Source organism: Eimeria mitis, genomic scaffold (assembly GCF_000499745.2).
Source record: "Eimeria mitis Houghton genomic scaffold, Emh_scaff166, whole genome shotgun sequence".
NCBI lineage: Eukaryota > Apicomplexa > Conoidasida > Eucoccidiorida > Eimeriidae > Eimeria > Eimeria mitis.
The window spans coordinates 3,021-18,001 of NW_013569975.1; the positions used below are offsets into that span (position 1 = coordinate 3,021).

Consider the following 14,981-nt stretch of genomic DNA (forward strand, 5'->3'; position numbering starts at 1 on the left):
AACTCGCTGTCAGCGGCTGTCCTCGTACACTTTGCTTACTACCCGGTCCCTGCTCCATAGCTGTACAGAAGGAGGGTATCCGCGGGTGCTACAACTAAATTTAGCCAACTGTTTGCACACAGAAGTTTGAGGTTTTCCATGACCAAATGGAGGCACTTCGGGGGCATTTTCTGTTGCTTGAAAAAATATGCACAATTAAACTTGAACAGCTTCATCAGTCTAACTGCCACAATAGAAATCAGTTGCGTGCAAATGACGAAGAAGCCAAATGCCGTGAACCAAGATTCCACAATATCGCCTGCACCGTAAGGGCACCTGCACTGAAATGAAAGTAAGCATCGTCCCACCCTCTTTACAAGGTGTTTTTTAGTGGTAAGATTTCGGTGGGCAGGGATGTAACAAACCGATAGCGACGTTTTACAGTCTATGAAAGACACGACACGGCATACAAAGCCATAGCCTAATGCAACAAACAAAAACAAAAGCAAAAACTTCCCACAAGTAACAGACACCACCGGAGCAGTTGCGGCTGCTGTTGGGGCTGATGAGTCCAGCTGGAAGAAAGCACCACGGGCGATCCTATTATTCTCTCACAGCAAAGCAATGCATCTGTCATCTAAAAAGTCGTTCATATCGCCATGGGAACAGCACTGCGTGACGGAGAAACCTTCATCGGGGAAGCTCGTCCGTCACTTGGTTGTTTCCGCTGCTTTTGAGCTATTTTGACTCTCTGCCTCCCCCGTGCCAAACAACCCTTTGTCGATCTGCGCCTCGGAAAGAAAGGGAATCTCCTCTCCTGAAAACGAGTTCACCACAGTGTTTTACATACCTGCGTAGCTGCTTTTTGAAGATGCCCACCTAAGTACCCGGCTAGCCCCTAGAGAAGCAAACTGATAGCTGTCAAAGCAACTTATTGCAAGAAGTCGCAGTCGTGATGCCCTCATGAGTGGGTGCAAAAAGAGCACACAAAACAGTGGTCATAGGTANCAAGAAGTCGCAGTCGTGATGCCCTCATGAGTGGGTGCAAAAAGAGCACACAAAACAGTGGTCATAGGTAGAATGGATGTCTGGAATTTCACTGCACTCCGGCTGCGCGGCTCACCTTCCACAATCAGGACGTTTTTCTTCAAGTCGATAACCATCTGATATCGCCTTAACATATCTAGTCCAAGCAACATCTGCATCTTGGTGTCCTCCAAAACGATAAAACTGCACGGGCAGAACTTTGTGCCCAACTTAAGGGGCGCCAGATGCACTCTACCGATTATGGGGGCCTTGCCAACGCCCATCGCTAACCCAGCAAAACGCTTGTCTATGAGCGACGAGAGGGAGCACTTCTCTGCAAATGCTAATGACAGAATCGACTGCTGAGCGCCGCTGTCTACAAATGCTTTGCACGGAACTCCGTTGATCTCCACGTCTATGTATAACATGCACACAGATCCAAACCCCTCAGGCAGATGCTCTCGTGCCATCGAATAGTTCTCATTGATTCTTTCCTGTTGCAGCTCCTCTAGCAAGAACTGCTGAGCCTCCTGCGATAGCGGATCCCGTTGTATTGCCTGCATACGCCTCAACCTNCCTCTAGCAAGAACTGCTGAGCCTCCTGCGATAGCGGATCCCGTTGTATTGCCTGCATACGCCTCAACCTCTCGCTGTCAGCCTGTACAGGGAGACAGAATTGCATAGATTTGTTTCGGTTGCAGTTGCTGCTTCTCGATGCAGTCGTACAGCCTGTCAACGCAGGCTAAGATGGAGCAGGAAGCAGCAAGAGCAGCAGAGGCAACAGAGCCGGGTGGGCCCCCTACAACATGCTTGCACCTTACCTTTTTCTGAGCTTCATATTCTTTTTCTAGGAGTTCCATCAACTGCTTCATCGCTGCTCCAGCCTCCGCTGGTTGAGCTGCATCTGTTCCTCTTGGAAGAGTAGCTGCCTGGCGCTCATCTACAGCAGCTTTTATGGCATCTCCAATGACTGGATTCTGTACTCGGATGATGCTCAGGGATGCGGGATCCGCTGTTGCTGCGGCCACCGCCTCTTCTGCGCGGCGCCGGATCAGTGCTTTTACCTGTGCATCTATGGTAGATGTCAATGACGCAGCAGCAGTTCCCCCTGCAGGGGCAAGTGGGGAGGTGGCAGTACTGGAAGCAGGCGCAGAAGATGTGCTTGGGGGTGGCCCACTATTCCCCCCCGCAGGGAACTGAGCGACTCGACCACCGTCCACGACGATGCCTGTATGCAGAGACGGGCAGAGTTGCGAACGATCACATTCCATATTCCAAATAAGTTCACGGTGCACTCAATCGGTGCAATGCAGTATATGCTGCTGCGTACTTGAGAAATCGAAGGGCAATGTGGCAGGAAGTTGCTGCCGCTGCGGCGTTCGAGCTGCGGGCGCCGGTGCCTGCTGTGCCCGCTGTGTACGCTCTTGAGTGGCACCAGAAATGACACGAGAGGCGGCTGTCACTGGAGGTGCAGGGGCTTCATTGAGAACGAGCAGCATGGCTCCCTCTCCCACCCCCGCCTCCGCTAGAGTCCTCGCAGTGTTCCTGCGCAGATGCCCCAGTAACAAAATATATCACAGTGCCAACTTAAGCGGAACTAGGTACTTAAAGGAAGCAGGGTCGTACCGTAGTGGCTGGCCATCCAGTAGAATCCGCTGTCTTTCGGGGGGTATGTTCAACTCCACTGAAATAATGTCCTTGAGCGCCGAGATCTCCGCCTCTCCAGTAAGATCCAGAGCGAAGACCTGGCCATCTGGCAAGTCAAAACCCCAAGCAAAAGCAATCATAAAGAACCAAATTAGAACCGCACGCCGCCTTCCATTCACCGTGCAGGGAGGACGATCCACAAAAAACGAAAAGCGAATGCTTCCGGTACGCGCAACCAAAATTCGAATAATTTATTTCCAAACTTCAGCATGGAAGTATCGAGTGAGACATGCAAAGGAAAAATACAGGTAGCATCTCTGCCGCTCCCCCCGAGATACGCAACAAGAAACTTACCAGGGTCAGTGACAGTTACCTGCATCTTCGGCGGAGGACATGACTCCAGAATGTCGCAGCACAAATAAATAACGTGTATGCAAATTGTTTCTTTAGGACTGTATAGCTGTTGAGGGAACTGCTGGCGGATCAGTCCGGACTGATGGACTGCATGCCCAAACGCCCGCCTCAGCTAGTTTGTGTAGCCCTTGCTAGGTATTTGCATTACTGCAATAGCAAAGGTATTCTTATGAAATTTTAAGTAAATTGCAAATGTAGAATTCCTAGGAAAATGGAGTCCGTGTGCATTTGGCTGGATTGGGATGCGCCTGTGCAATGGCAAGTTTGTATGTGCGTACAGATGTGTATATATGCGCCAGTGAAAAAGCACTCAGCGTCGAAACACATCATTATTGTGTTCATGAATGCATTGGAGAGCAGTTTGAAAGGGCTTGCGTGTGGGTTGATTATGCCGGAGTTTGCTGAGTCCTGGTGGAGCTGAGAATTGCTTCGTTGACGGCTGCGCCGCGGCAGGGAGTTTCACATTCCCAGAAAGTGCTAGGTTGACATTTTGAGAAGATATGACGCCGATACACTATGTAACATACTGTGTATCCCTTGTTGGAAGATTTCGTTCCCCCGCCAACGTGGGGTTTGTAGCAGAATGGAACGAGAGTCCTCTATCCTTTATGACTCTCGCGAGCTCCAATGGAATAAGAATACTCCATATAAGAGTTTCTAAAAGTCAGTTGATATCTTCTCCAGTTCCCATTCGACCTGAGACCGCCAGCCCAAAGGCCTAGGGTCGGGGACATGATCTGCAGCGCACATCGCTGCAACTCATGCCTCAGGGCAACCGCAGATCCATGCGTAGCCAAGCCCATTTTACTGCATGCAGCAACACTATATACAATTCTTGTGTACTCAGTTGACCCTCCATAGACAGCCTGCACGCAAGTAGGACTGCACATACCAACCCACAGAAAAATGGTACACAGGATTTGCCGTAGGTTGGTGGATGTGTTCATATTTGTATGCATGCTCCCAAATGGATACTAAGTGGGTGTTCCTACACGTGGTGTACTCCTGGGAGTCTGCAGCAGTTATCGGATGAGCGCAATGTAGACGTTGAGAAGCTAGCCAGGCTTTTCCTGAGCACTCGATAAAACTTTCACTGCCCAAAAAAGGTGGAAGTGTTGGCGTGTGCAGCGCCAACCAAGCAGTAGAAATGAAGAGGGCTGCAGTACAGGGCTGAAGTGTAAATACAAATACAGACAGCATATAGAAAAGGATATAGGCCTCGCTAACGCGGTGGAAAAAGCAACTGTCAAGAAGTATTGCACGCAGCCTATAATGCTTGCTCTATGGCCTTAATCAAGGGAAGAAGCTAGCTGCAATGTAGGTAAAGAATTAAAGCAAGAGTTTCCGAAAAACAGGTGGCGTTCTCCCGTGTTCCTCCTGCATGTTGAGCTCAGGGCCTGACGGCTTGGGTGTTGCGGGGGTGAGGCAGCCTGAAGTGGGGTTGCAGCGCATCTCGCAGCGGCTGATAATACAAGCCAGCCTCACGGGTGCACACAAGGAAACTTCAACGAAGATTCCTTTGGCGCATGCTTTGCCTCTGAATGTACTTATAGAACTTTTGCATTTGCTTACGCGCAGCCTACCAAGGCCAAATAAGGGTTCCTGTTCTCAGTGAAGCCAGAGCATGCTACACAGAAAATAAGCATTGCTGTTCATGCCACAGCTTGCAATGGCCATTGCAGAATCATGCATAGCAGATTGGGGAATTCTTTTGTAAATGCGATCTTTACGAACGCCCTCGGGTTGCCTGTCCCCTGGCTATTTAGCATAATGTGTTGACTTCATCCGACATCTGCGCGTCGTGCGTCCGACCTCCATTATCTGCTTTCTTCTATCGTGTCGAGGCTGCTAGCCTTGGAGACCTGGGAGAGCGTTCACTCCTTTACATGCTATGTTGATATTTGTATTCCTCTTTAGTATAAATGTTTGCAGTTAGCTTTACGTATTATTAGGTTGTATCTCTGAAGGACTATTGGGGGGCGCATCCATAGAACCCCACAGCTGAGTATAGCGAGCTGGCAGGCATTAGCTATCATACTGATACAACAGCATAACAAACTAACAAAGGTCAAGGGAATCTCTCAGTTTCTTCTCCAAAACTGTTCTATTCTGCAACCGCACTTGGGGCAGGCAGAGGAGGCGGCGTAGCACGTTGCAGTACCCTTTGCACCAAGGCTCATGCGAGCATCTCCTACAATCATAACAATGGTCACTTCATAAAAAATGTTTAGTGCATTCACCAATGTTATTCTCAACGTACATCAATCAGCACTCACAGACACTTCCACTGACTCACTCATTCCACATAGCTAATGCCTGCCAGCTCGCTAGTCAACAGTGGGGTTCTCATTTCACAAGGCGCACGGCATTGTTGCTGTGATTGTAGTGAGTATTCACTACAACGCCTCATAGGAGTGCCTGAACCACTGCCATGCACTCCAGGTAAACCGTACACTCGACGCATACACACTCAGGTTTGTCAAGTTCGTTTTCAGCCGATACTTTCAAAACGTTTCAGCGTCTTAGAAATCTTCCAAAATTAAAAGAATGGGAATGGAAACAATGATTCGGGTTCAAGGTGTTAGTCAACAGTGAACTGAAGAGTCTGGGAAAAGAGCACTAAGTCCATCAGTAACCGCAATTAGGGGCAAACGCGTGTTTTAGATCGACTCATTTGTGCGTTTTTGTTCCCAGTGTTCTCTTAGGACTTTGCGTGAGTTCCCGGGACGAGGGGAAGGCAGTAGATTGCTCAGATAACTGCTGAGAACAGGAAGACGATCGACTTCATCTCTTACAGTTCAGTGGTGGGGTGAAAGCTCACCCGGCGGCATATCTGTATTTAAAAGATGTTGGTGGAATTGGGTGAGCCTCTTACAGTGGTAGTATCGTCGTCTGCATGAAACAAATTTTGTTCACGCTTCACGCATAGCTTTNTGAGCCTCTTACAGTGGTAGTATCGTCGTCTGCATGAAACAAATTTTGTTCACGCTTCACGCATAGCTTTCAGCTAAGCGGCGCCGGTATCGCCTATGTAGTCTGAATCACTGTCACTCGCGTCTGGGAGCAGATTGCCCCCCAACAGGGATTTCCTCAATGCTTGAATGCCGCTTCCAAACTTCCTGGATGTGCCACTGTTGCCTTTGCTCATCCTCGAACTCCTCGTTGGTGCTGTTCCAGCCTCGTAGTTTTCTGTGCCAGAATAGCTGCTAACTGCAGCCGTTGTCGGGGAAAGCCTTGCTGGGGGAGGAGCATCGCTGTGGTCTGCACAACCTGCAGTTTTTCGACCCCGCAAGCCCCCTTCAAAAAGTCCCACCAAGTAAGCGGTTATTAAACAGGCTAGGAGGACAACTAAAAAATAGATTGCTATTGTTTTTAGTAGCAACATTACATCACGAGCATCTTCTAGGTTAATGATTCCGGAGCTGGAGGACGTCGCGAGAGGCAGCGTTGCCGTAACTGACGCAGTAGTAGTCGTTGTGGGCCCATAGATAGCGGCGCAGTTGGCATCGCAGTATTCCAGAACAAAGCGTTCTTCAGGGCACCGCTCGCCTTCCCCTGCTGCCTGACGGGTAACTTGATGTGTTTGTAGTGTGCGACAGAGAACACACTGCGACTTTGGCGATAATGTTGATGCACAGTTTGTGCTGCTGCCTGTTGGTTCCGATCCTTGCTCGCGCCAGGTAGCAGAGGAGCCCTGAACATCTTTCTGTCGAGGCGCAAAACTGTTGAGTATACGGCTTTCCGAGCTAGGAATGGAGCACATGCCACTCCCTGAAGTAGCACAGCAGCGCCGAAATGCCGAGAGAACTTATCATACACCCTATCAAATCTACAACGCCGTAAATTCGTGGTTTAAAATTGTGAAATGATATCCTCAAGGAGGTTGGTACTGCACTTTCCTCTGCAGTCGTGATGTTCGTGTGAAGCACTTTTACCTATATGCGAGAAGGCTGCATTACCTGTGCACGGCTCGACCTCATAGGGAAGACACGGTCTACCCCCTTTCTTAGGAGGAGACGTGACGCTGAACTGCCGCATCCTAGTACAGGTGCTGTCGCAGATAGACCAGTCTCCCCATTCTCCCTGGCAGTCCAAGGCCTCCAGAGACGAAGGGTTTTGCGGCGCAGTTTCACAGTCTTTGTCGCCGTCGAAGAAGCCACCTCCTGTGCAGGGTAATGAAGGAGTTGACTGTAGGCGTACCTCAAGAATATTAACTGCCCATGCCCCCGCGGTTGCAGTTGTGAGAGGAGTAGCCTGTAATTGCAGCGTCCTGACCCTTTTCAAAGAGAGATATCTAGTGACCCACGGATAGGTTACATCAGTCATTTCAAGGGGAGGAGCGCTAATGGTTGTAGAGATCCTAGACAGCCAGTTCGCTTCCGTATCTTGAATACTTAATACTAGTGACACGTTGGAGCGATGGAGGTAGATCTCCACAGCCTCCAGGTCTACTGGCTCCGCTAGATGGAGCTCAATGGTGTCCATAGATGACCCCATCTTTATCAGGCTTGATAAGTTCTTATCCAAGAGTTTGGATGCATCGATTGTCCTATCTCCTGCAACCAAAACTGCCCCGTCTCTCCAGTCTGGGCAGTCTCCACCTTCACAGTGAATTAGTCGGAATGCGTTACTTTCCCAAGGGCATCCACCGCCATTATTTTTGCTTCTAAAGTGTTGCTGCTGCAGGCACGACGACGGGCAAGTTGCGGTGGTAGCGCTCCACCTGCAGAACCAGCAGAAGTTGTGGATAGCCCCAAAATGGATACTACAGTTCTTACTGAGGTCTCTATATAGCGTGGTACTCAAATATTTCCGCATAAGCAGCTTCACCACTTATCTACGGGNTTACTGAGGTCTCTATATAGCGTGGTACTCAAATATTTCCGCATAAGCAGCTTCACCACTTATCTACGGGCCAGTTCCAATAACAATATAGGCTAGTTCAGGTTGTTTTGGCTGACTGTCCTTGACAATCTTCTTCGTCCTTATTCGCGGATAAAAGAACTGCTCTTGATGTGGTGAAAGGTTTCCATTCTGGCAGCAGCGTCGACGGACCAACGGAGGGTGAGCTATCTTCCTTAACAGATCCCAACCACAGGGCAGTGGATTCTGAAAGACGTAGTAAGGGATGCCCGTAAATCCGCCCAAATAAGGCACCTCCTTGCACACCAGCAACGGTCGCTGTTGCTGTGGGCACGCGAATGCTGAGGCTTGATAAATCCACAATAGCCGCCATTGCCTCTTCATTCAGATGGTCCGCTACCGTGACCAGTGCAGTTTGCAGTGAGAGGGAAACAGCGTCTGGGTCCATAAGCCTGTGCTCTAATACAGGACCCAAAAGAGAAACGGGAGATTTCAGGGTATCGTCGTGGCCCTCCCAGACAGCTGCCTTTAGGGTTGCACTCACTGCAGTGAGTCCCTCTACTTCTGATGCTTTCCAGGAGGCTTCTCGCCAAATCAATACCCAGCTTCCACCATCGATGGGCAGCAGCCTGCCCCCCGTATCCTTGTTGTATGAAAGTGACTCATCTAGTGGGGTGACACCCTGAGCCTCTGTCTGGTAGCGGCTGCTACTGTCTACTACCAGGAAGCCGTTGATGGATATTCCTAGGTTGGGAAGTTTCGTGCTGACGCACAGTGAAGCCCAGTGGCCAGTTCCGGGGTGCATGGACGCGGATGTGTAAAGGCAACTTTCGCATTCGCCTCCTTGTAACTGGTTATCCTCCAGCTCACCACTGCTGTTCAAAAGGACTGTTTCACATTTTGGAGACACAACAACTTTTCCTGTCTTCAGTTCCCACCTTTCCCTGACCAGCGTAACAGCGTACTGCTTCTTCACATTTCCACCTGTTCCACTTACGTCACCTCCCACAATGGCTGTGCGCTGCTCCTGTCCATGAGGAATCAAGACGTTATACGCAGTTTCTCTAATCCATTGCAACTCTCCCAATCCATTGAACTCAGCGACAAAAAGGGAGCCATAGCGCACCCCTACAGCAGAGCCTAAACTGACACCATGACGATTCCATAGATCTTGTCTAGTAGAATTCCAGCTATCCTCATCTCTTGGAGTTACAGTTNGACACCATGACGATTCCATAGATCTTGTCTAGTAGAATTCCAGCTATCCTCATCTCTTGGAGTTACAGTTGAAGCACGTGTTCTGCTACTATTCTCCTCTAAAGGTTCTTCAGAAGCAGAGCCACACCCCCAGCCATTCTTGGTTTCTAACTTATAGTAGTAGCACTCGCCGTTTGTTTTCTTTTCTGTGGAGCCTGTCCCTTGACAAAGGCGAGCTCCCAGGGGCGCCACTTTCCCTCCATAAATAGAGGAGAGGCATGAGCCCTGGCTGTCCCCACCGAAAGATATCTTGCACCCATCTTCGCTGTTGCACCTACAAGTTTCCTGCTGAGTCCTGCAGTTGGCGCTCCAAAGAAGAAGCAACACTTTGTCGATTACCCCGTTCACTTCCTCTGCCCACATGCCCACTCCCCGTACTTCTGGGAGGTCAGTGGAACTCAACAACTGAATCTCAGACCGATTCCAATCATTAGACGGGTCGATTTCCTGCAAGTTTACGTCGCATCCAAAAAATGCCTGCTCGTCTAATGGGGGGCTTGACGACTCATGTTCATCTGCTGCGCTACAGCTATTCAGCAGCAGCAGAAGTTTCCCGCTAGGAAGAGAAATCGAAGACAGGCGTTCTATCGCTGGGAGACCCTCAGTCGTCACCACCTGCTCGAGCTCACGAACTGAGAAGTCATTCTTGGGCCTCGCCAGGCTGGCCCGGCCAGTGATGACGCTGGACTGCACTATCGATAAGGAAAGGCACGGCACGAGAAAGCCCAACAACTNGCCCGGCCAGTGATGACGCTGGACTGCACTATCGATAAGGAAAGGCACGGCACGAGAAAGCCCAACAACTGAAATGCGATGTATAAAGCGGAGAGTTGTACAATTTGCAGATGGAAACCCGCCATTATTACACTGCGTGAGATGAGAAGCGTGGTTGCTAGAGGTGGAAAGGAGAGGAACGCAACGAGCTCTGCTGATATGGGAAAGAGGCTTTCTCATGAATGAATTCCGTATTCGGCTCATCTAAACCATGCCAACGAGTGGCGCAATTGACTAGCACTCTAGTTATAACTGCTTTTAACTCTGTAGGCCTTGACATTGGTGTGCAGTCCTGCAGGCAGGGAAGTGCTTTTGCCCAGATATTACGCCATATGGTCTGATATATTGCACATAAATGATCTAACTATGTTACGTTTATATATTAAACTCTCAGCAAGCATCTGCAAAGAATTGTGGCTGGGTGTCCACTAAGCCTTCAGGTGATGTAGGGGCGGCGCCCCACAGAGGTTCCTACTCGAGTGGGGGATCACTAGGGACGATGAAGAGCGGTGCCTCCTGCATACACGCTATGCACTAGCTGGCACATGTTCCACTCTTATGTGTTAGGGAATTTGGCTTGTACCGTCGCCTAGGAATTTGCATGGAAATACAACCGGTGTAGGGCTGCTGTGCTCGGAGTGCGCAATACTAGGGAATGGACCAAGTGCCGAAAGCCACTCAGAATAGATAGGGATATATGCCGCCAAATTTTCTTCAGAATTAAACCTCACCACAACTTCGATTGATCTTCATTTCTAGTTGAAACTTTTAATCTATTCTGCAGCGGAGCAGCCCCAAAGCCCCACGTCCCAAAGCCCCATAGCCCCAAAGCCCCTAAGAGGCGACAAGCTCCAGATTCCCACCTTTACATATATGCGCATATTTCCTCCCTGTCTAAAATATGCCTAATTATACCTTGAAACACCCATATTCTCCCGCCGCAATCAAGCATATCACCCAGATCTAAGCGAAGCTGTTCAAGTGTTCCGCTTACATTCGCAAATCGAACTGCGCCTACAACTACTCAACATGCTCGTTAAAGTAGACAACAATAGAGTTTGTTATGTAAAGGAACTTTCCGTTGTGAATAACTGACGAATGACATAGCTTTTCCTGACCATGTTCCCCCAACTTTAGTGTGCATTAGCGGTCGCTACACACGAATTTGAACGGATTCCACGCATTTTTGACCCTTAATTATGTGAAAGTCAGTTTAGTACGATAGCTGTAGCAGTGATGGCTCTGGAGATCTCAACAAACTCAGGAACTCGACCTCACACCACGGTATGCACTGATTGCTTGCTAGCCGGTAGCTCTCCAACGCTTCCCCCTCCGCAACATGATTTCTTAACGATAGCCAAATCGCAGAACAACGTCTGCTGATAAGTTCAGATTGGGGCCCGAACCCCGCCACACGATGCGGTAGCAAATGACTAGAACGGCGAATGGGATTGCTGGCCAGATGCTGTGCTGTTGATGATCGAGCCCCCAGTCATTCGGTTTTGTCCTTTACAATCAAAGTTTATTTTCTTAGAACCCGAGTGTCTGCTTCTCAATTCTGCTAGCAACCCCGTATCAGGCATCTCCCTAGGTCGCCAGTGCAGATTGCTGTGGCCTGGCGAGCAGCATTTGTCTGCATGCTGCAGATGCTAAACCATAAAGGTAGAAGCTGTGCCGTTCTATTGCTAAGAAGAAAACCCCGAATGCCCAAAGTCTTAGGAAGAATTCGCTCCAGAATAGTTAACACATTTTCTAGTGCACGCTCCTATCTCAAGCTTGCACTGCGGCGTTTGGGGTTATCAGACCCAGAAAAGCTTAGAGGCTGCTGCCCCACAGCCTCGCGGTAGTTTCTTGCTCTACCTTTTGTTACTTTTCTCATTGTCCCCAATTAATTCCCAACCTTGAAGGATAGCACTTCACGATATTTTAAAATTAAGATTGATAAAACACCCCAGAGTTCCTAAATCTAAAGAGTTGCTTCCCCTTTGCTCTTCTGTGTCAAGGAGCCTTCACGAATAAGCAGCGCTGTACCCCCGACCGCCTCCCTACAGGGATGGGCTGGGGTTGTCTGCACTTATCCACCCAGCTAAACCATTCGGCATTACCGTGTATAACAATAACATATCCTAGCCGTGATTTCTCGGGAGCTGCATAAGTGTCAAAAAGAATTGAAGGCAAGAGCCCCCAACAGCAGTTATTAAACTCTCCTTCATTCTCTAGGCACCGATGAAAGGGCCTGGGGCTAAGGCGAAGCGAATGATTCCCTCAATAATCTACAGCACAGCGTGCTGCAACTTTTGCTAAGCTCGTAGGTGTGACCGTACTACAATTGTTTAGCCAGAGTCACCGATCTTATGGTCCCTCGTGAGCTGTACGCGAGTGAAAGAAACACAAGATAAGTGTTTATTGAAGCAGATGGCAGCCAGCAGAATCTCCAGGCAGCCTGGTGTCAGCGTAACAAGTGCCTGGGGCTTGAGGAACGATGAGATGAGTTGGAGCGCACCTCGCGGCAACGCATGCATGCACAACCCAGCCCCCTTTGCTGTATGCAGTAGCAGTGTACACAGTTGTTGAGCCTTTGCTTGCCCTCCCATACCCAGCAGACCCAGCTAGCATGCATGCGTGTATATATGAACACAGCAACTAGCGAACTACAGCACTCCATCTGAATAGAAAGCTCTACACACTGCCCCTGTGCAAGTATGGTGTTTTCGGTATAACGGTGTTCAGAAAAGTAAATGAGAATATATTAATAAAATAATTATAAATTTATATTGTTTTTTTTATAAGAGAAAGAATATAAAAAACAACACAGTGCAGTGGTAGACAGATCGTCGGTGCTGCACAGGTGTCTTTCTTCTCTGTGCATTGGTGTTAAGGGCGTGAGTTCTCCGTGGGGTTATTTCACGTTTTAAATATGTTATATATAAATAAAAAAAGATATATTAAAGAATTTGCGTATAAATAAATAAAATAAAACACGCAGGCGGCAGAAAGAGAAGAGAAGGAGAGAGGGGCTGTTGCTAGTTTCATGGGGGTGCGGGGGGCTGCANGCAGGCGGCAGAAAGAGAAGAGAAGGAGAGAGGGGCTGTTGCTAGTTTCATGGGGGTGCGGGGGGCTGCATACGTTTCTCTCTGTCGTCGATATTTGTGTGTTGCTGTTGAGTGTTTATGTTTCATTTGGAGCTAAAAATGCATGCAAAAGAAATTATTTTATAATATTTAAATAATAAAAATAAATAATTTATTTTAAGAGAAAAAAGGCTGCTGAAAATGGCGTTCTTTGCTCCCTTACGAACCATGTTTCTGCCGCCCGCAGCCTGCCGCCGGGCTCTCTCTCTCTCTCTCTCCCATTCTCCTCTTTCTTTTTTTTCTTCTTCTTCTTGTTTTTCTTCTTCTCTTGCTTTTCGTTCTCTCAGCACCACTCCGCTGCTGCAGCGGCATTGTGCTGCCCCCCAAACCCCAGCATCTCGCTTACCCCAGGGAGCCCTTGTACGCCTAGACAATACAGTAAGAAACAATAACAACAACCCCACCTTTTTCTCCTGCTGCAACTGCTGCACACTTATTTTTTTTATTTTTTTTTATTTTTATTGCCTTTTACTCATACACTACACACCGGGAAATTCATACACCTCTCACCACCTCTGCTGCGTACATACACTGCATGCGTGGGGGCCCACACCCCCTGCTGCAGCAGCAGAGTTCTCTATCTTTTTTTTTTTTTTTTTTTTTTTTTTTTTTTTTNATGCGTTTGTCTTGTCTTATTTTCTGCTTATATTTTTTTATTTATTTTTATTTTATTTTATTTTTTTTTTCATTGCGTTGTTTTCTTTTTATTTTAGCTGTATGTTTGTATATATATACACACTAAGACGCACCCTTCACCCCTCTCCTCTCTGTGTATTTCTTTTTCTCTCTCTTTCAGTTTCTCTTCTTCTCTTTGTGTAGTATATACACAGATAGCAGCATAACCAAACCCTTTCTCTTACTCGCCTGCACATGCATGCATGCATGCATGCATGCATGCATGCATGTGTGTGTACTGCTGCTATATGCATGCATGCATGCATGTGTGTATGTCTGCGGTTTTTTTTCATAAAAAAAAAAAAGTATGTACTATAAAATTCTATGGTGATATTTTTTTTTTTGTGTATTGTATTATATTAAATAATTTTTTTGTTTGTTTTTTTGTGCAGCCTTCTCCTTTGATGGCCCCGTGCGGTGCAGTTCGTTATGAAGCTGGCGTTGCTACTCTTTCTGCTGCAGTAGCATTGATGTCTGTTGGTGGTGTAGCTCAGGGTATAGGTTCTTTGTTTGCTGCTTTAGTATCAGGCACAGCTAGAAACCCATCAATAAAAGAAGATCTATTTACTTATACTTTAATTGGGATGGGTTTTCTTGAGTTTCTTGGTATTATTTGTGTTATGATGAGTGCTGTTTTGCTGTATTCATAAATATATTTATTTCTATATATTACACCTGATGCTGGGGTGTATGCGCATACACCCCAGCAGATGTATGCATATACAATACACCCCAAACAGTGCAGTGTTCTGCTGCACTGAACAACGAAAACCACGCAGCAACCACACACAAACACCAACGCCAGCAGCAGCAACAGCAGCAGCAGCAGCAGCAGCAGCAGCAGCAGCAGCAGAGTACTGCAGCAGCAGCTGCTGCTGCTACTAACAGAACGAAACCACTATTTCTTTTGCTACAATTTCTTCTGTCGATGATACAACAACTTCTTTAACTTTAATTATTTATAAACAAACAAAATCCATAAACTTATACGCACTAAACTAATACACTAGTGCAGCAGCAGCAGCAGCAGCAGCAGCAGCAGCAGCAACAGTACCAGCAGCAGTTTCTGTCGCCGCTACAAGAAGGAAGCAGCAACATTCGTCGTTTCGTATTTATTTATTTATTTTATTTATTTATTTATTTATTTTATTTATTTATTTATTTATTTTATTTTTGTTTGTTATTAATTAAAATAGCGGCGATCAGCTGCTCCGC

General features: G+C 47.7%; 2 protein-coding genes across 2 annotated transcripts; both read right to left on the reverse strand.

Annotated features, from left to right (window-relative positions):
• Window positions 1-689: 689 nt before the first annotated feature.
• Window positions 690-2,792, reverse strand: EMH_0001490 (DNA-damage inducible protein, putative; the record flags this gene model as incomplete). The annotated part of the gene is made up of 5 exons (XM_013495601.1): window positions 690-796; window positions 1,103-1,535; window positions 1,827-2,233; window positions 2,336-2,550; window positions 2,632-2,792. The coding sequence occupies 5 exons, from the start codon at window positions 2,790-2,792 to the stop codon at window positions 690-692; spliced, it is 1,323 nt and encodes a 440-aa protein (XP_013351055.1).
• Window positions 2,793-6,073: 3,281 nt separating this feature from the next.
• On the reverse strand, window positions 6,074-9,830 carry EMH_0001500 (uncharacterized protein; the record flags this gene model as incomplete). Its single annotated transcript, XM_013495602.1, has 5 exons — window positions 6,074-6,837; window positions 7,026-7,789; window positions 8,028-9,057; window positions 9,426-9,633; window positions 9,816-9,830. 5 exons carry the CDS (start codon window positions 9,828-9,830, stop codon window positions 6,074-6,076), a joined length of 2,781 nt encoding a protein of 926 aa, XP_013351056.1.
• Window positions 9,831-14,981: the final 5,151 nt, after the last annotated feature.